We start from the raw sequence: 19,514 nt of genomic DNA on the forward strand, positions 1-19,514 counted from the left end.
ACAAAGACCTGGGAGACCAGGGTTTGAATCCCCACATGACCACAACACTTGGGTTATGACCATGGGGCATTCAAAGCCTCCCACAGCCTAACCAACCACACAGGGCTGTTGTGGAGATTCAGTGAGAGGAGTATGCCACCTTGAATTTCTTGGGAGAAAAAAGTTAAATAAATAAATAAGCCACCTCTTCTCCCATGCCACAATAAATTTTAATGAAACACACAATTAAAAATGCAATGTTGTGAACTCCAGAATTATTTTATTATTTTGCCAGACATTTATTCACATAAAAAACAAGAAAAAAAACAAGTGTACAGTACAAGATCAAAGCAAACAGGCATATTTCAAATCCAGCAATTAAACCTACCCTCAAATGTGACGGTCAAATTTGTAAGCTTCCATGGGCTTAAAATCTGCACCCAACCACATTTTCAGGTCAAGCCTGTGGTAAGCATCACTCTGCTAATACTGCAATATGGCACTCAGGCTACATCAACACAGCAGCTTTCTTCGTGATAGTGGCTTTGGTGTGACCTGAGGCACTGTATGGCAAAAAGTTCTTCGTAGGCAACAGGCATGCAAGTAGCTAACTGACTTCATAAAGAGGTTGCCTTTGACAAATACAGCACCATTATAAAGCGTTCAAGGAAATCTGCACACAATCTGCATCTTCAATACAATCTTGGAAGGCATTCTTGCCTCCCACTCGCAAGTGGAATTTTTTTACAGCTTCCTTTTTGCTTATTAACTTAATCATACAAATGCCAAGGAAGAAGAAAAAGCAAGTGTCAGTTCCGATGGGGAGGGTGGGGAAATCCTGGCAAATATATTAATAGGTGGGTGTGTCAGGGAACAACAGAAGGGGATAAACTAGGGGACACCCAAATGCCCTGGCTAACACACCACCAACTACACGCCTTCTTAAATAATCCAGTAGTAAAATCAACAGCTACTAGGCCCTTGGCCACCTTCGAAAACCTTCTCCTAACAACAACAGGACATGACAAGGAGATGGTATCCACAATATACAGATGGTACCTAACACCACAGAAACTGGTGCTGATATGCCCAGGAACCTCGCCAAAATGCTGGGGAGGCTGCACCTCCACAGGCACATACTTCCACATGTGGTGGGACTGCCCCAAAACCAAACTCTTCTGGGCAACAGTCATACAAGAAAGAAGCAAAATAACTAAACAGGTACTAGAAGTCACCCCAGAACTGGCCCTACTAAACATCTTCCAAGATAGCAATGCCCACTCACACTATGAAGAACTCATAGCCCACCTACTCTCAGCAGCCAGAAACATCATAGGCAGACACTGGTCGGACCTGTCAGGAATAAACATGGAACACTGGTATCAAGTAGTATGGGAAACAGCCTTACTAGAAAAGTTAATCAATAAACTGAGACTGAAACTGACACAGGGAGAAATAGAAGAGGATGCCTTCACCACCACTGTCTCATGACAAATGTAATTGATCTGTAGGCCTTTTCCTGCTTGATCACAAGCGCTTTATAAAGTTAGAAGCCAGCAATCCAGCAAGTCTGGGGACAATACCAGGCAAAAAACATGTGACAACATCTACCAGACCACCCAACACCCCAGCAAACCAAGATGGCTTCTTGATATTTTCAGTCTGTTGTCTCAGCTGATTAATCTCCCCATTTAGTCGATTTGCTTCTTTCTGGAATCCATCCTTCAGCAAAGCCTCTTGCTCCTGTAAAAAGAGAGCATTCACATCAAAAGCAAAGGGGTGTGATTCGGCTTTCGGTGTGCTTAAGAATAAAAAGGTAAAGGACCATTAGGTCCAGTCGTGACCGACTCTGGGGTTGCGGTGCTCATCTCGCTTTATTGGCCGAGGGAGCCGGCGTAGAGCTTCCGGGTCATGTGGCCAGCATGACTATGCTGCTTCTGGCGAATCAGAGCAGCACACGGAAGCGCCGTTTACCTTCCCACCAGAGCAGGACCTATTTATCTACTTGCACTTTGACGTGCTTTTGAACTTCTAGGTTGGCAGGAGCTGGGACTGAACAATGGGAGCTCACCCCGTTGTGGGGATTCGAACCGCCGACCTTCTGATCGGCAAGTCCTAGCACCACCCATGTCCCGTGCTTAAGAATACTTCCAGCCAAACTGAAAGGCAAAAGCTTTATTCTGGTGTTCTAAAGAAGGCATATAATTGAATGGAATTTAAGTTTTTAACATCATTGTCTGCCACTTGACAGTCAAGGAGATGGCTCAGAACTTCCTTCCAACCCCAGAAGCTTCACTCCACAGCTGAGTGTGTCTCGCAAGGATGCCTGACCAGGAAAAACACTGCTAACTAAATTAGATAGGGGCCCTGGGCTTGTGAGGAAGAGAGCTAACATGCCCCTGAGCCTGACTTGATCCATTTTGTAAGGAAGCACAGAACTCCAGAACCACCCAAACTAGTGTTCTTGTGCTTGCTTGTTGCAAAAAGAGAAGAGGCCCAAGATGGGCCTGTGATAGTTACCCTGAGTTTACTCTCCATCATCATATTCTGCTCTTTCAACAGATTGTCCCTTTCTTTCACCATCTTCTCCTCCAGCTGACGGATGTTCAGCTCGTAGCTCCGTTTCTGATCCTCCATCTTCTGTTCCAGCTCAGCTTGCTTCTGCTTCTGGATCTCCTGCTCTCGCTGCGCAGCTTCAGCCTTTGCCTTCGCCTCTGTCCCGGGAATGAAAAAAAGGAAGAACGAATAACTGCAGGTGTTTGTGCAGCGTCACAAGATATTGTTCCACGGTTACTGACTGCTATGGAGTTTGGGTTTGGCTAAAATAGGGTTAAAGGGGCCAGAATTACTGCTTGAAGTTTGTTAATGCTCATATCTGTATTTGGAGAAAGCAAAAAGCCCCAAAGCAACTAGAAAATAGAAAAGTAGTAGCAGAAATAAATACTCCAGAGCAGTAGTTTGTGGGACGGATTCAAGTGAATACAGTGATACCTCGGGTTACAGACTCATTCACATCCCACAATTTTCAGTTCAATTGCCTGTCACTTTCCTAACAGCAGAAAAAGTTTATTTTTTTAAGTGGAATTCTTGCGCTAGGGCAACAGAATTCATTAATTGACTTGAACGTGCAAACCTAAATTTCCTAGTACAGTGGATGCTTGGGTTGCGAACGTGATCCGTGTGGGGTGCACGTTCGCAATCTACAGCATTTGCAACCTGCAGGGGCACATCTGTGCATGCACGGGTTGCGATTCAGCATCTCTGCGCATGCGCAAAGAGTGATTTAGCGCTTCTGTGCATGCACAACCACCAAAACCCAGAAGTAACCCGTTCTGGTACTTCTGAGTTTTGGCGTGTCCGTAACCTGAAAAAGAACTTTTTCTGCTGTGAGGAAAGTGACAGGCAATTGAACTGAAAATTGTGGGATGTGAATGAGTAAAAGGGAAAATGTCTAAGCACCCTACAAGCAAGTCAGGATGAATGTTCATTGTCATAAACAAATCACAATAAATGCTCAACAAATGTTGGATCTAATCAAACCTCTGCCAAAGCTTTTTGTAAGCAGATTATTATTATTATTATTATTAATAATAATAATAATAATATACAACCCTATACCATCAGCCTTGAAAAGCACATAGAGCTGAAAGAGAAAGTGGGAGAAAATGTCGCTTTTTCCAACATGCTTCTGTGTCATTTTCAAGGGGTAAAAAGACAGCCACACCCACAACCTCATGACCAAGTGGGCAGCATGTGGGGAGGCCCAGAGTCCTCATGGGCCCCAGGGGAGACCTCCAGGGAGCCACATTGTTGACCACTGCCCCACGCATGCTACTTTACCATCCCCTTACCTGCCATTTCCTTCTCTTTCTCTGACAGAGCTTGATCACTTAGCAGTATGGCTCTGCTGACATTCTCCTTCTCCTTGAGGAACTGCTGTAGGACTGTCTCTGCCTGCAACACAAGAGTCAGCAGAGTGAATGAAGAGAGGCCGGCTAAAACAGATTGGGTCCCCCGCCTGCTTCAAGTTTCCCATTTTTGCTTGATAAGGTGAGAAAGGAGAAATACAAATGCACAAATATTTCTGCAGTGATGTTAATAGTAAAGAGGAAGGGAGACTGTCTGAAGCACGGACTGTGAGAAGGTAGATGGCCCAGATGGCATATGACACCCTGGCAGGAACCCCTTTCATTTCAGGCACAAAGTAGATCTCATCCTGCAGCTGAGGGCTGTGGACTTCCTTCTTCTATTACCTCTGTATTAAAAAGGACACCTGGATGGTTAAGTCCAGTCAAAGCCAAATACGGGGCTGCAGCGCTCCTCTTGCTTTCAGGCCGAGGGTGCCAGCGTTTGTCCACAGACAGCTTTCTGGGTCATGTGGCCAGCATGATTAAACTACTTCTGGTGCAATGGAACGCCGTGACAGAAACCAGAGTGCACAGAAATGCTGTTTACCTTCCCACCACAGTGGCACCTATTTATCTACTCGCACTGGCATGTTTCCGAACTGCTAGGTTGGCAGGAGCTGGAACAGAGCAATGGGAGCTCAACCCATCGTGGGGATTCAAACCGCCAACCTTCTGATCAGCAAGCCTAAGAGGCTCAGTGGTTTAGACCACAGCACTACCCGCGTCCTCTGTATTATTCACCCCTAGAATTGTGGCCCTCTAAGAGCCTAAGCAGATATGTTGAGGGATGCCTGTGACTGGATCTGCTAGCATTCTGAAAGTTACTTAACACTGCTGGAGACTGCACATCACATCAGAGCAGCCAGGATGGAAGAAAAGGTCATCTGCTTTCCTGATCTAAAGAGCCCTCCAAATATCCCATAACGCAAGGATCTCTCAGTGCCACTGTGTTCTAGTCCAATCTGCAATCTCTAGCAATTGATTTTAAGTCAAATTCAAAGCACTGTGGACTTCCTGTGTCACATCTACATAGGTCCTAAATTGAGACGCTCAGGCACATTGCTAGGGGAAGCAGAACAACCTCCCACAATCTCTCTCCCAGTCTATTTTTTATATGTCTCTTGACTGGAGCAGGAATCTGAGCTTGTTTCAGCTGTATGCCTTTCTGTTTGCTACCGGGTTGAACAATGAGCTATTAAGACTGCAGTCAGACAAGCCTTAATTTTTCATGGATTCAGAATTTTAAAAATGGTGCAATTGTGTAGCAAGAGTTGTTGTTGTTGTTGTTTTATACCCTGCCCATCTGGCTGGGTTTCCCCAGTCACAATTTCAGTACCCCATCTCCAGCTCTGGTACTCAGATGTGAACTTTGCACCTATTTCAGCCACACCTATGAAATGTGTTTTCAGGTTTTGGCAATTTGAATTCTGAGAATACCATGATTTGGAGTGCACCCCCACCCTCCAATTAGCCGAGCTATTACAATGCCCCTTTAAGATGTTCATTTAGCAGCCCTCCCCTTCCTCACCATCACTCCTTTCTTCTGTTCTTGGTGGTATCTCTGTTCCATTTCCTTCAGGTCATCCGAAAACAGCTTGTGACCGCCAGGACAGGAGTAAACCCCCTGTTTGATCTTTTCCTCCAGCTCCCCAGACAAGGACATCAACACAGCCCAACAGAGTTTTGAAGATTCCTGCTCATTCTTTTGGCAGAAGCCCTCCTTCATCTGCTCCATGGTTTTCTGGCAACACAAACAAAATAAAGCTGAGACATAGCTAAGCACATCGAAACATTTCTAGTCTGGGAGAACAGACTTTGTGTGCCACAGATTTATTTTCAGAATAAAATTGTTCAAGACATTTCTTAACCACCCTCCACCCAAAGATTCCCGTGTGGTGGAAAAAAATCTGGATATTTGGGTATAATATACAGTTTGCAGCATGGGAAAAACTAAGGAAAGAGGATCAAAACTTCAACAGAGAATGGGACAAATATAGATTGTACTTGAAAGACCACTGTAAACACTTGAACTCTTGAATAACTCTTGCAATGATATACAGTGGTACCTCGAATTAAGAACATAATTCATTCCAGAGGTCCGTTCTTAACCTGAAACTGTTCTTAACCTGAGGCACCACTTTAGCTAATGGGGCCTCCCACTGCTGCCGTGCCACTGCTGCTCAATTTCTGTTCTCATCCTGAAGCAAAGTTCTTATCCTGAGGTACTATTTCTGGGTTAGTGGAGTCTGTAACCTGAAGCGTCTGTAGCCTGAAGCGTATGCAACGCAAGGTACCACTGTATAGACTTTGGATATAATGGAGGACTGTAAATTGGATGGACAGCTGGAAAAGTTTTTCAATGAACCCACAGAGAGGAAGGAGGAAGTCCTAGGATTCGAAACAATCTTGTGTTAAATTTTAATATTTGCAAGAATAGTTTTCTGCGAATGAACTTGTAAAACAAAATTTAAAAATTCATTTTAAAAAAATCTGAATAAAATCAATGTACACTACATATAAATATCATTTCAAACCAACAAATAAGCCAAGACAAGCCTTTTTAGTCTGAGCCATCCAAATGAAATCCAAGTGGTTCTCCAACCGTCCAGGCTTAACATGTTTGCTCCATGTTTGTTTTGCAACCAGACAGACACTCTCAATGTACCACCTCTTAAGACGAAGATATCAAGGGACAACCTACCATGAGTTCCACCTGGAACCGTTGTTGGTCATCCTTGAAGGCACGAGCCAGGAAAACCTGCAGGGCCTCCTTCTCACACTCGGCATGGATCCCCAGCAGCTCCTGGACCGTCTCTGTAGGAAGCTTCAGCTTTTGATCCATCAGCTCCCCGTAGCGCACAGTAGCATCATGGATAGCAGCCGAGTTCTCAATCTCAGCCAAGGCCAGCACTGCGCTCTCCATGCAAGGCACTTGACCACTGCGAATGGTGTCCACATAGGTCGTCACTAGGTTCGCCAGCACTACCAGGGGGGAAAAGAAAAGGAGCTAGTTGTGGGAAGACACACTGAACTGCCTGTGCTCAGAGTGGCCCATTGCAATGCAAACCCAAGTAGCTAGGATGGTGGGCCAGATCCCAAGCTCCTCCCTGGGGCAATTATGGCAGGTGCACAGGGCCATCCAGCTGCCAACCAGCTAGTCTGAGGACAACCACAGAGTTACCAGGACTCACAGCGGCCATTGACAAGGTGTCCTCCGGGGATGGTCTTTTCCTTGGATGTACTATAGATGTAACGGCAGAAGTGGCCGGCTTGTTCCACAAAGTCGGGCTCCAGCTGGCTCTCCTGCATCGACTCCAGATGGGGCAGGTTCTTCCTAGTGGTGGGTCTGTCAAAAATGAAACACTTCCGAGTGGGGAAGAACATCCGTATGCATTTGCGAGGCAGGTTGTACAGCTGAACATCAGAGGCGTCGCCTGGAAGGAAGAAGATGGAGATGTTAGCCATTTTCCAGAGTCATGCAGGGGTTTCACCCTCAAAGCCTTCGTGATGAAGTAGCCTCCAGACACAGGACTCTGAAGATGACTCTTTACTTGCAGGGTTGCAGCTGTTAACAATCAGTATTATTTGTGCATATAAAGTCCAGTACAATGCATTTGAGCCCCAAAGAGGATCTTCTTGCTTCAAAAACTCTTTCATAGCCGTGTATGACAGCCTTTCTCAATCTGTGGGTCCCCAAATATTGTTGAACTACAACTCCCATCACCCCTAGCTAGCAAGGCCAGAGCTCAGGGATGATGGGAGTTGTAGTCCAACAACATCTGGGGACCCACAGGTTGAGAACCACTCAGTTGCTGATTTGTCTGTCCTCACAAACTCCTCCAGACACAGCATCTGCTTGAAGTTTCCACACTCCCATGTTGTTGTTGTTGTTGGTCAATGAAACAACAAGACAACCTCCAACTCCCTCCCCTCCTATATAAGAAACACACTCACTTTTAAAGGGACTTAACAAATTAACAAGGCAATGAGTCAGCATTTCTGTGACCTTAATCGGAGTCACAAGATTCTGCAGCTGTTACATTACATAGGTTTTCTTTTCCCCCAGTACAAATCATTCTTTGTAAAATACATTTTCTAACAAATACAGTACCAGTACAAATATTAACAGGAGATGGGGAGCTTGTGGGTAAATCTGAAATGGCATGTGGAAATGCAAAGATACCAGTGGGTTGGAACATGGAAGAGGAAAAGTGGGATTTGAGCAAGGCGGATATTTCATACTACAGAAGGGAAGGCATACTATACTTCATGGTTATTCTTATTAAGTACATAGACACACAACACTTTCTTGCTCCCCCCCCCCCCCATTCTGACTCTTAAAGCTAATTGTAGATGGCAAGCTTATAGGCACAAGTTTCTAAGTTTCTAAGTTTCTAAGTTTTAAGCAACAGCTAGTAATTTCAGATGCATTATGAATTCTGAGTGTTTTTAAATATATGCAGTGGTACCTCGGGTTAAGTATTTAATTCGTTCCGGAGGTCTGTTCTTAACCTGAAACTGTTCTTAACCTGAAGCACCACTTTAGCTAATGGGGCCTCCTGCTGCCGCCACGCCACCGGAGCACATTTTCTGTTCTCATCCTGAAGTAAAGTTCTTAACCCGAGGTACTATGTCTGGGTTAGCGGAGTCTGTAACCTGAAGCGCCTGTAACCTGAAGCGTATGTAACCCGAGGTATCACTGTATACTAAAAACAACAGTCTCATGCACTTTAAAGACTAGCAAGTATGTTATGACATAAGCTTACTTTCTCAGGTGCATGGAATGTTATCCCAAGTTGGCAGATCTACACACACATGCAAGATACAAAGGTGGGTTAGCCAGCCTAGTGCCCTCTAGGTGTCATGGAACTGCAACTCCCATCATCCCTAAGCAATGCCCATGCTGACTGGGGCCTACCAGAGCTGGCTGTTTGTGGGGGTAACACTCCGTTTTGCAAAGGCAAACCTCGCGCAAAGACGTGCCACAGCATGTCAAGGAGTGTTATGCTTGCTTCCCTGACCTTTTGCCTTCTTGGCTAGAAAACAGGGTTTCCCCCCTGACCTTTTGTCCTTTCACAAACTGTTTGCTTAGACATATCGCTTGGCTTGAGCATGGCGGGGGAAAGCAGATGTTATCAAGTATCAGGGGAGGACATTTGAGGGAAACACTGGCTGACATGTGTATTTGCTAATGCTGGGAATGTGCTTAGATGGAAATATGTTAAAATTCAGAGTGGTTTCACTACTGCTTTGCAACTGTTGATTTTTGCCAATAAAAGAGGCTCTGCCAAGCTAGCCAATTAGCTTGCTTCCGCATAGCTCACTCACATTCAACCTATGTCTCAGTTATTCCTACAGCTGTTAGTAAGCTAGCAAGGTTCAGTTGTGTTTGCTGCAACAGAGGAACTTGGCTACCCCTTTGAAACAGTTTATATACAGTATTTTATTGTGTTTTCTTGGGAGGAATTTTGTGCAGAGGAAAGCTGCAACTGTTTCAAATAAATGTGATGTGTAAACACATCAAACCTGCTTTGAAACACAACTCTGCTAGGTAGTAAAGACATGACGTTAACACACCTAGACTGGTATTAAACTAAGGCCACATTCACACAATACTTCAAAGCACTATGATACCACTTTGACCAGTCATGGCTTCCCCCAGAGAATTCCGGGAACTGGAGTTTGTTAAGGGTGCGAAGAGTTGTTAGGAGACCCCTAATCTCCCCAAAAAGCTACAATTCCTAGAGTGGTTTAACAACCAATACTCCTTCCCAAGGAACTCTGTACTCTGGGAAGGGGACCTTTAACAAACAGCAGCTCCTGAAATTCTTTGGGGAAAGCCTTTGAATTCACCCGCCGCTGTCAGTACCTTTCTTTAATTTCAAGGAATGTTCCAGATACTCGTCTTCAGTGATGGAGTGCCCATTCAGCTCCAGCTGCAAGGTGAAATCCCGCAAGGCCCAGACGAAACTTGGGAAGAAGCGGACAAACTCAGCAGAGTCTTCCAGTCCCTCACTGCCGCCCCCGGGGGCCGATTTGGCTTTGATGCGCTCCGTGAGCTCTGTCACATAGCTGTTGGCCAGGTTTAGGAATCAAGAGACCAGTTGCCTGCACAGGGGGAGAACAAGCAGCCCCTCAAAATACCCCCACCACGCAATACAGCCATGCAATACAAAACAGACAGTTTGATGCAAACGAGAAAGGTCCTGTACCTTTAAACTGCTGCATATTTTGGAGCGCCATCTCATTAACCTTTTCCATTGCATGTGCAGAACAAATCCTCATGCAGCTGCATTTGTGGTGATGATGTCCTCACAATGTGCCCTTTCCATGCCTCTTCCCCCCCCCATCCCGCCCCCAAGGGTGGCCTGCTTTGAAATTATTGCCACAGGAAAACAAAGTTACAACAGGAGAGAAAAGCCCTTCAACTTTATGTGGCACATGGATGGCAGTTTTAGAAAATGATGTCAAAGATGTTCAAAGTTGTGAGTTAACTCTTTATTAGCAAAAGCAGGATCTTCACAAACTTGGTTGAGTATCAGGCCTAAGGAGAGCAGCAGCTCACCTCCAGTAGGTCTTGCCCCATGAATCCATTGCTGAGAATGAAAGTCCTCGCCTTCCCATAGCAGTCTAAGTCCCTCGTCTCCAGGGCTTTCCCCAAACAATTAGAGACTGCGCCTACATGCAACTTGCTGCTGCTCTGCCCATTTCAGCCCTCTTCTGGTTCTGGGAGACAAGTGGGGAGGGAAGATTGTAGCAGCAGGACGGGGAGACTCCTGTGACTTTTCATCGACCTGACTCATCTTCCTCTTGGCATCCTCCCACTCACCGGCTTTGGCTCTGCCTTTGATTGTGAACTGCTCTCTGCCACAGATTCTTCCTGCTCACTAAACCCTGTTACCTCCTCATCTTCTTTTTTTAAATGTATATAATTTTTATTAAATTTTCTGTTTTACAATCTCAGATTCTCATTTTACATCCTTAAGATATCAATGACTTCTCTTCTCTTTTCATGGTTCATTTTACATATCTTAAATCCCTGCATATTGTACAAAAAAACTATACCAATCAGTTTACCGCTATTGCATCCATCAAAACTCATTTACACTGTTGAATTTGTCTTAATGTTGCCACCGTTTTCAGCTGGGCACAATTATTTTCCATATATTCAATAAACATTTCCCAATCTTCTTTAAATGTATGTTCTTCTTGTTCTCTTACTCTGTATGCTAAGCCTACAGGTTGTGCATATTCTGTCAAATTAAGTTGCCATTCTTCTTTGGTTGGAAGCTTGCTCATTTTCCATTTTGGGGCTAACATAACCTCCTCATCTTCTGAGACTTCCCAGTCTGACTCCTCCTCTTCTAAATTATCACCAACTTTGAACGGTATGATTTACTGCTGGCTTGCTCTGTGGACTTGTGGGTCACAATACCAAAAAAGGTTGAAAACCTAACAATACAAAGGTTAGAGTTGCACCCGTTGTTCTGCACACTCTCGTCTCTGACCCCACCCACGACTGACACATGGCCCCTGGAAGGTTGCACATAAAATAATGTGGCCCCTGGACTGAAAAAGATTTTCTACCGCTCTAGGGTAACAAGAGGCAATGTCCTAAGGAGAGAGAGCCAGTACAGGACTTCCTCAAACTCCCTCCGGCAAATGAAAATCAGAGTAAGTGCTTGAGAAGGATACTGAAGCTGATCCATAGCTTGTTGGTCAATGGCACCAAAACTGTTGTAGACCAGGGTGCTGCTCAGGAGCACAGCCAAAGCGAAGATCCAGGTGTCATTTTGAGTATCGCCCTAAGAAAGGAAGAAGAAAGCTGTTAGGTTCTGCTTCTCCCCTTCACCGCAGTGTTGCTACAAGTATTGATCATCTGGTCCAACCCCCTGCAATGCAGGAATACAATGCAGCTGTCCCATGTGGGCATCGAACCTGCAACCTTCACATTATCAGCTCCACGCTCTAACCAACTGAGCTGCACAATACATAAGTACTGATTCATTCTCAGGTTATTTGTTGCTTTTACTTGGCCCTGGGAAAGCTGGTGTAGTGGGCTAAGGACTGCCGCTGACACAGTTGCACTACTGAGAACCAAAGTGCTGTTGGTGCTGGGCTGTCCCTAAACTCCCTTCCTTTGAGCCCCAATTCTGGGTTTTTAACAGCAGCTAGTCACGTCAAAATCAAGCAGGGGAAGCTTTGCCCAACACTTGTTCCCATGCCAGAGAAAAGCTTCCCAAGTTTAATAATAATAATAATAATAATAATAATAATAGTAATAGTAATAGTAATAGTAATAATAATAATAATTTTATACCGCGTGCATCTGGCTGGGTTTCCCCAGCCACTCTGGGAGGCTTCCAACAGAATATTAAAAATACAACAAAACATCAAACATTAAAAACTTCCCTAAACAGTTTCTGTTCTGTTCTGTTGCCAGAAACAAAGTGGCAACTCTAAAGCACAAGTGTGCAAGGAAGTTGAGAAATAACATTGGTGTAGCGATGTTTGCTCATATAGGCTCGAGCTTGTCCTTTGCTATACCATACCATTGTGGATGGGAAAGCAATCAGCACCAGATTCACACTATAGACCTTCCTCCAGCTCTCAACTTCAACTGACTGGTAATTCCAAAAATTACATAAGTTGTGCTGAGCCATCAAAATCCCAGCAGCCAAAATATTTAGTCACACTTGGGGCTTTCCTGTAGTTTACAAAGAGGTCGGCAGCCTCACACCTGCTTGTTTTCACAGTCCCTTCGCCGAGACCTGGTTTCAGCCTCAGAGTATAAAACATTTATCTCTGTTGATGTGTGCATTTGCTGGTTCTGTAGACCTGGCAATGATCCTTCAGCAGCTGGGTACGGTGGCAGGTATGTTGCACCTGGCCCTGCCACAAATGCTGTTATGTCCTTTGCCTGTACATGCTAGGCAGAAATTCAACAGGTGCACCATCCAAGAGTTCAGAATTACCTTTTCCACATCGCCTAGTCCCTCTGTATCCAGAAGCACGAGGGTTTGACCAGGCCTGCCAGGGTAAGGGACACACCACATCCAGATTCCCTTGGTCTTCGACTGCACCGTAGAACCCAGGGGGAAACCTAACCATGGAGATAATCAAATTTTCAGGATTTAGGAAACCGGAAACATGTGAGCTAGTAAGATCAGGGAACGGGGCTGACGCCCTTTCTCTTGGAAGGCTCTTACGTCTTAAACAGATTACAGTGGTACCTCGGGTTACATACGCTTCAGGTTACATACTCCGCTAACCCAGAAATAGTACCTCAGGTTAAGAACTTTGCTTCAGGATGAGAACAGAAATTGTGCTCCGGCGGCGTGGCGGCATTGGGAGGCCCCATTAGCTAAAGTGGTGCTTCAGGTTAAGAACAGTTTCAGGTTAAGAATGAACCTCCTGAACGAATTAAGTACTTAACCCGAGGTACCACTGTACAAGGGACAACATTTCAAGGGTGCAGTTCCCTCTCCCACACAGGGGGATAGGGTGGTAGGAAAAGTGGGCTTCTGTTTAGGAAACTAGAAAGGTTCCTGAGACCGAATCAGCCCATCTAACCCAGTATTGACTACCCTGACTGACAGCAATTCACCAGGGTTTTCAGACTAGGAACATTCAACTTGGGAACTTATACATGCAGATCAGATACTCTACTAATATTCTACATTTTCCAAAGAGATGTACCAGGAAAACCAGGATTAGAGGCATGCTGGACTCCTGTGGAAGTTGTGTCCAAATTGTTGCCTTGGAACACATTAACTGTCCTTGAATTGTTGTTGTTGTTTATACGCCACCATCTGGCTGGGTTTCACCAGCCATTCTGGGTGGCTCCCAAAAGAATATTAAAAACACGATAAAACATCAAACATTAAAAACTTCCCTAAACAGGGCTGCCTTCAGATGTCTTCTAAAAGTCAGATAGTTGTTTATTTCCTTGACATCTGAAGGGAGGGCTTTCCACAGGGTGGGCACCAACACCGAGAAGGCCCTCTGCCTGGTTCCCTGTAACCTCACTTCCCTCACAGGGAAGCGCCAGAAGGCCCTTGGTGCTGGATCTCAGTGTCTGGGCAGAATGACGGGGGTGGAGGCACTCCTTCAGGTATACTGGGCTGAGGCTATGATTCTCTCTGCACAGAAGGGCACTCTGTGGTCCAACCCCCCCCCCCCCCATTTGAGCATAAAACACCTCATAAACAGCATAAAACATTTTCTCTCTCACCTGAGTTTCTGCCAGCTAGTTTGTTCATGAGGTAGGACTTGCCCGTTCGGTAGAGTCCCACAATGGCAACCACCACCACCGGCTGGTGAATATCAGAGAGCTGGCGAAGGGCCTTTTCACAGACGAAGAGCTTCCTGTCCCTGTTCTCGATCAGGCAGATGGGCTCGGACATGTGGCTTTCGGGCGCCATTGCTCTAAACCTTAAAGTACTGTTTGGGGTAGGAAGCAGATGGAAAACCAGGAAGAGTCACGATGGGATATATTTCATGTACACCTATGAATCAAAAATATGAGCTGCGTGGATCCAGCAGCCAGAAGAATCAGAAAGATGCTATTTATTTATATTTAGAGAGTTTGTTTGTTTGTTTGTTTTTACAAAGTAATAATCACAAATATATAATAATAAAAATGTGCACCCCACCCCTGAGACCATTACATTGCAACTATCTAACCTCCCAAAATTTCAACACGTCTTGTGATAGTTTGAACTCTTTCCATTTTAACAGTATAAATTTTACAAACACTCTCCCTATCTCCTCAAAATCATTTCTCCTGCATATTCCCCGTCTTAGCATAATGGCACATATTACTTTATCATTAATAGCTATATCCCACCCCTCTTTATACCATTCTTTCATTTTATATTCTGTTTGCCCCTTCCACTTCCTAGCTATCATAATTCGTGCAGCTGTCAATAAATTTGTAAGCAAGTCTTTCATAGCCTGCGAACCTTCCACCCCATCGTAAATAGATAATAATGCTACCTCTGGACTTTCGGTCAGCTTTAACCCAGTGATTTCTGTTATTTCCTTAAACTCCTTTTGCCAAATATTATCTTTTGCCAGATATTATCTTTATTACTATTTGAACAACTTGATGGTTTATTGCCTTAATGGGGTGCAGCAACAAAACTGCTGACGAATTCGCAAAGCTAAGCAGGGCCAGGTATGGTTTCGATTTGGATGGGGGACCACCTGTTGAGATTCCTGCATTGACCCTCAGGGTTCCTTTCCAATCTATAATTCTCTGACTCTATTATTCTGTCATCTAGAACACGGGTAGGCAAGCTAATACGGCATGTGAACAGTCCGGGAATCAGCGTGTTTTTACATGAGTCAAATGTGTCCTTTTATTTAAAACGCATCTCTGGGCTATTTGTGGGGCGTAAGAATTCATTCATCCCCCCCCTTCAAAATATAGTCCAGCCCCCCACAAGGTCTGAGGGGCAGTGGACCAGCCCCCTGCTGAAAAAGTTTCCTGACCCTTGATCTAGAACAGTGTTTCCCAACCTTGTGCCTCCAGATGTTTTTGGCCTACAACTCCCATCATCCCTAGCTAGCAAGACCAGTGGTCAGGGATGATGGGAGTTGTAGGCCAAAAACATCTGGAGGCACAAGGTTGGGAAACACTGATCTAGAAGGTCGCAGGTCCCCCATCCCTGCATTTGTGGACCTGAAATGATTAAAATAGTATTCTCCCTTTAAACGCTGCCTTCACCTCTCTCCTCTTCCTTCGTTTTTCTTGCGTCATAGTGTATTTTAAACTGTAAGGTCCTCAAGGCAAGGAATTAACCTTTTGCAAAACACCACACATATTGAAGTGACAGTAATAATAATGATAATAATGTTTAATATTTTTAATTTTCTGTAAATTGCCATGGTATTTACTGGAAATCAAAGGTGGCGTACAAACAATTTAGACAAACTCCCCCCCCCCCCCGTTACTGTTATTATTAGGAAGAAACTATGTTCTGAGCAGTTTGTCTGCGATGAGCAAACTTCTCACCCAAGAATCTCTGGGGAGCCCCGTGTATCGAGGAACGCCGTTTCAAAACCACCAGCTTCGTGGGGTCTCCCTCCCTCCCTGTGATAATTACTGGGGCAGTTAAAACTTGCTTCGGTTTCCGGATCGAGGCCCTGCCTTGCCCAGAGACACGCAGAGGACCCGGAAGGTTGACTGGCCTCTTTGCTGCAGGCAAAGCAACCTCCTCCATCCCATCGCGCAAAACCACAAACCGCACAGTGTTCGTGTGGGATTCTCACGAGACCCGCCCCAAAGGGGTAATGGTGCCAAAAGCACAAAACCCATCATGGGTCTCTTCGCGCCCCCCCCCCACGCAATAAAATGTTTGAGGGGGTCGCGCCCCCCCCCCCGCATCGCCAATCAAACGATGTGCGTACGCCGTGCCATGTGATCGATTATGTGGTGCGAGGCTTACCTGCCCCCCCCCTCGCAATTTTATTGAAGTTGACACCCCTGGCTAGAACCTCTTTCCTGAGCGCATCGCCCCCCGCAGCTTGGCGCTAAACCAGCCTCAGACGCGCGGAGACATTTGGCAGCACCTCGTAAGCAAAAAGAGCTTCGCTTCGGCGCCGCTCCAAATGGCTGGCTAAAACTAGCTCGGGTGGGGATCCCAGAATAAACAACCGGTCCTTCGCTGCCCTGTGAGCGCCGCTGCTCTGCTTTTGCATGTGCACCAGCAAACCGATCCTCCGCGCGTCTGCTCGGAAGTAAACCAGACGGCGACGGCTCTCCCCCTCTCCACTCGCGCAGCGGTTCTCAACTTTCCGGCGCAACGTCTACTCAGAAGTAAGCCTTCCTTTAACCCCACGGGGCAGGAGTGCCAACTTGGCCCCGGGGCCGTGGGTGACATGCAGCGTGCATGACCCTGGCACCGAAATTTGTGGGTGCCCGGTCCCCTTCCTGGGGAATTTTGTGGGCGATGGCGCACCCACCAGGCTCCCAGGGAGTTGGCACCTATGCCACGAGGATGACTCCCGGGTAAAGAGGGCTGGGATTGCACGTGTGGATTCTCGCAGCTGGCAAACGAGGAGGCGGCTCTCCAAGCTCCGCCTCCGCGGCTGTTCAGCAACTGGGAGGGATCGCGGCGAAACTGCCGACCGCGGCGGGGTCCGCCCGAAACGCGGCCCGGGCGCTCTCCTTACCTCCCGGCAGCAGCAGTAGCAACAGCAGTAGCGGCCTCTGGCTCCCAGACCTCCCGCCGACCCTGCTAACTCTGGCTCCTCGCCTGCCCAGCGGGGCTTTTGTTCGACCAGGAAGTGAAAGTGAAAGTAGCTCCTGATTGTAAGCGCTGAATTCCTGGAAGAGCGGAGAGTTCTCGGCAGCGCCACCCGCGTCCTCCCTTTCTGAGTTTTAATCTGCCTTCAAGCACGGGTCTGGGTGTTTCTGAACTGTTGCCAGTTATGTATGCCCTTTTATGGACGCTGTTTTGTATTATTTTATTAATACTATTGCCTAGCGCCAGTTTGTTGTGGACTTTGGCTAGAAGAACAAACTTATGAACTTGGTATATGCCTAGCTTTTGTGGGATTTTAGTGTTGTGAGTTTTTTTTGGGGGGGGGGAGTCCCTGCGATGGGGTGAGCTCCTGTTGCACGGTCCCTGCTCCTGCCAACCTAGCAGCTCGAAAGCACGTCAAAGTACAAGTAGGTACCGCTCCAGCAGGAAGGTAAATGGCGTTTCCATGCGCTGCTCTGGTTTGCCAGAAGCAGCTTAGTCCTGCTGGCCACATGACCCGGAAGCTGTACATCGGCTCCCTCAGCCAATAAAGCGAGATGAGCACCGCAACCCAAGTTGTTCGCGACTGGACCTAATGATCAGGGGTCCCTTTACCTTTACTAGTATTCTGTATAATGCCTGAGCCCTAATTCCTGGGCTCCTAGACCCACAGCAAGGGTTATAATCTGGTATGAACTAGCCAGGCCATCTTCTTGGTGACTTACTGGGGAAACTGTACGCCAGCTCCCTCAGCCAATAAAGCAAGATGAGCGCCACAATCCCAGGGTTGTCTGTGACTGGACCTAATAGTCAGGGGTCCCTTTACCTTTACCTATAACAAAGGGAAGTAGCTTTGTGCCAAATGGGTGCTCCCCCTCAATCACCTGGCTGGTAGGAGCAGCAGAGTCATGTGTGAGAGTTGTAAGCAACCTTCAGGCGGAAGCCAGGGAAGGAAAGCCATGCTTGATTTCTGTTGTCAGGGTGGGTGGACGTGTACGCAAATAGGTAAATATGCAAATGGGGTGGTGGGGTGGTCTAAACCACTGAGCCTCTTGGGCTTGCCGATCAGAAGGTCAGCGGTTCGGATCCCCGCAACAGGATGCGCTCCCGTTGCTCTGTCCCAGTTCCTGCCAACCTAGCAGTTCAAAAGCAAGTGCAAGTAGATAAATAGGTACCGCTGCGGCGGGAAGGTACGCTCTGGTTTCCATCATGGTGTCCCGTTGTGCCAGAAGTGGTTTAGTCATGTTGGCCACATGACCTGGAAAGCGGCCTGTGGACAAACCCCGGCTCCCTCTGCCTGAAAGCAAGATGAGGGTTGTGCAACAATAGTCGCCTTTGACTGGACTTAACCATCCTGGGGTCCTTTACCTTATATATGCAAATAAACCATATATCATAAAGACCCCACAGTCACCACTGACCCTCATTCCATGGAAATTGAACCCTGCACCTCAGATTGAGGTGGCGTGCAACACATAGGCGCCGACTCCATGGGGCCTGAGGGGGCCCGAGCCCCCTCAAAAATTTGTTTGGGGGGCTCCGCCCCCCAATAATTTAAGAAAATTATTACCGTAAATTTCGCTCTATAACACACAGGCAAAAATAAGATCATGCGGGCGGGCGGAGGGAAGGCAGAAGCTGCTGCTTTCCTGCATTCTGCCTCAGGGTCTTACTGCCCTCCCGCTTCTGTTGCTGCGTTTGCTCAAACTCAACAAAGAGCAGGGAATCCCCTGCCCTCCTGGCAAGCAGAGGGTTAAGGAAAGGATCGAGTCCTTCCTTCTAATTCTTTCCTAGTCACACTGCGTGCAGGCTCCAGCCCACCACCTCCTCCTCTCCGTGCTCTAGGGATGCAGGTGGGAGGGAGAGAGAGAGGGCTGGCTTGGGGGGGGGGACTTTTGCCTTCCTTTCCTCCCCCCACCCCGTTAAACTCCTCCCCTGCATTCTTAGCCAGCTGCTTCTCCGCACACCCCTCTTGTGCTTCTTGTCCCTTCTGTGTTTTTCCTTCCCTCCCCATTTAAAACGTGGTGACAAAGCATGGATCCACATGGATCCTCAGGATTTTTGCATTGGGTCACCCCAAATTCACCATCAGATCACATAGCATGTCCATGGCTACATCTTGCACCAAAAAAATCACGCACCCACTGTTGCCTAGGGTCACAGTGGTGCAAAAACGTGGTTACAAAGCATGGATCCACATGGATCCTCAGGATTTTTGCATTGGGCTACTCCAAACTCACTGTCAGATATTAAAAATCTTTATAAAATAGAGAATTAAATACATACAGAATGTTAAATTTTCAGTTTTGAAATATTAGTACTAGTTTAGTACTGTATTTCTATATTACTATAGTACTGTATTAGTTATTTTCAAATA

At 46.5% G+C, this 19,514-nt stretch overlaps 1 protein-coding gene and 1 long non-coding RNA gene across 2 annotated transcripts; one reads left to right on the plus strand and one right to left on the minus strand.

The window, feature by feature from the left end:
• Positions 1–239: 239 nt before the first annotated feature.
• LOC310851455 (guanylate-binding protein 3-like) lies at positions 240–17,139 on the minus strand. The gene is made up of 11 exons (XM_083753898.1): positions 17,067–17,139; positions 14,122–14,330; positions 12,863–12,990; positions 11,583–11,692; positions 9,757–9,959; positions 7,079–7,321; positions 6,589–6,869; positions 5,416–5,628; positions 3,831–3,933; positions 2,500–2,693; positions 240–1,722 (listed from the first exon to the last, which is right to left on the minus strand). Exons 2-11 carry the CDS (start codon positions 14,309–14,311, stop codon positions 1,507–1,509), a joined length of 1,881 nt encoding a protein of 626 aa, XP_083610024.1. The 5' UTR covers positions 14,312–14,330; positions 17,067–17,139; the 3' UTR covers positions 240–1,506.
• LOC310851840 lies at positions 14,230–17,428 on the plus strand. The gene is made up of 2 exons (XR_014567868.1): positions 14,230–14,332; positions 17,086–17,428. It is a non-coding gene; the product is annotated as an uncharacterized lncRNA (long non-coding RNA).
• The last annotated feature ends 2,086 nt before the right edge of the window (positions 17,429–19,514 follow it).

The sequence above is a fragment of the Podarcis gaigeae genome (assembly GCF_964106915.1).
Source record: "Podarcis gaigeae genome assembly, chromosome: 8".
Taxonomy (NCBI): Eukaryota; Metazoa; Chordata; class Lepidosauria; order Squamata; family Lacertidae; genus Podarcis; species Podarcis gaigeae.

Excerpts from the sequence above, each read along its gene's own strand:
- LOC310851455 (XM_083753898.1), bottom strand. The coding sequence starts at position 14,311 with ATGGCGCCCGAAAGCCACATGTCCGAGCCCATCTGCCTGATCGAGAAC. Across the intron at positions 9,960-11,582 it reads CAAGCTATGGATCAGCTTCA|CTATGTGACAGAGCTCACGG; the intron begins GTATCCTTCTCA and ends CCTGGCCAACAG. Across the intron at positions 1,723-2,499 it reads TGATGGAGAGTAAACTCAGG|GAGCAAGAGGCTTTGCTGAA; the intron begins GTAACTATCACA and ends CTCTTTTTACAG.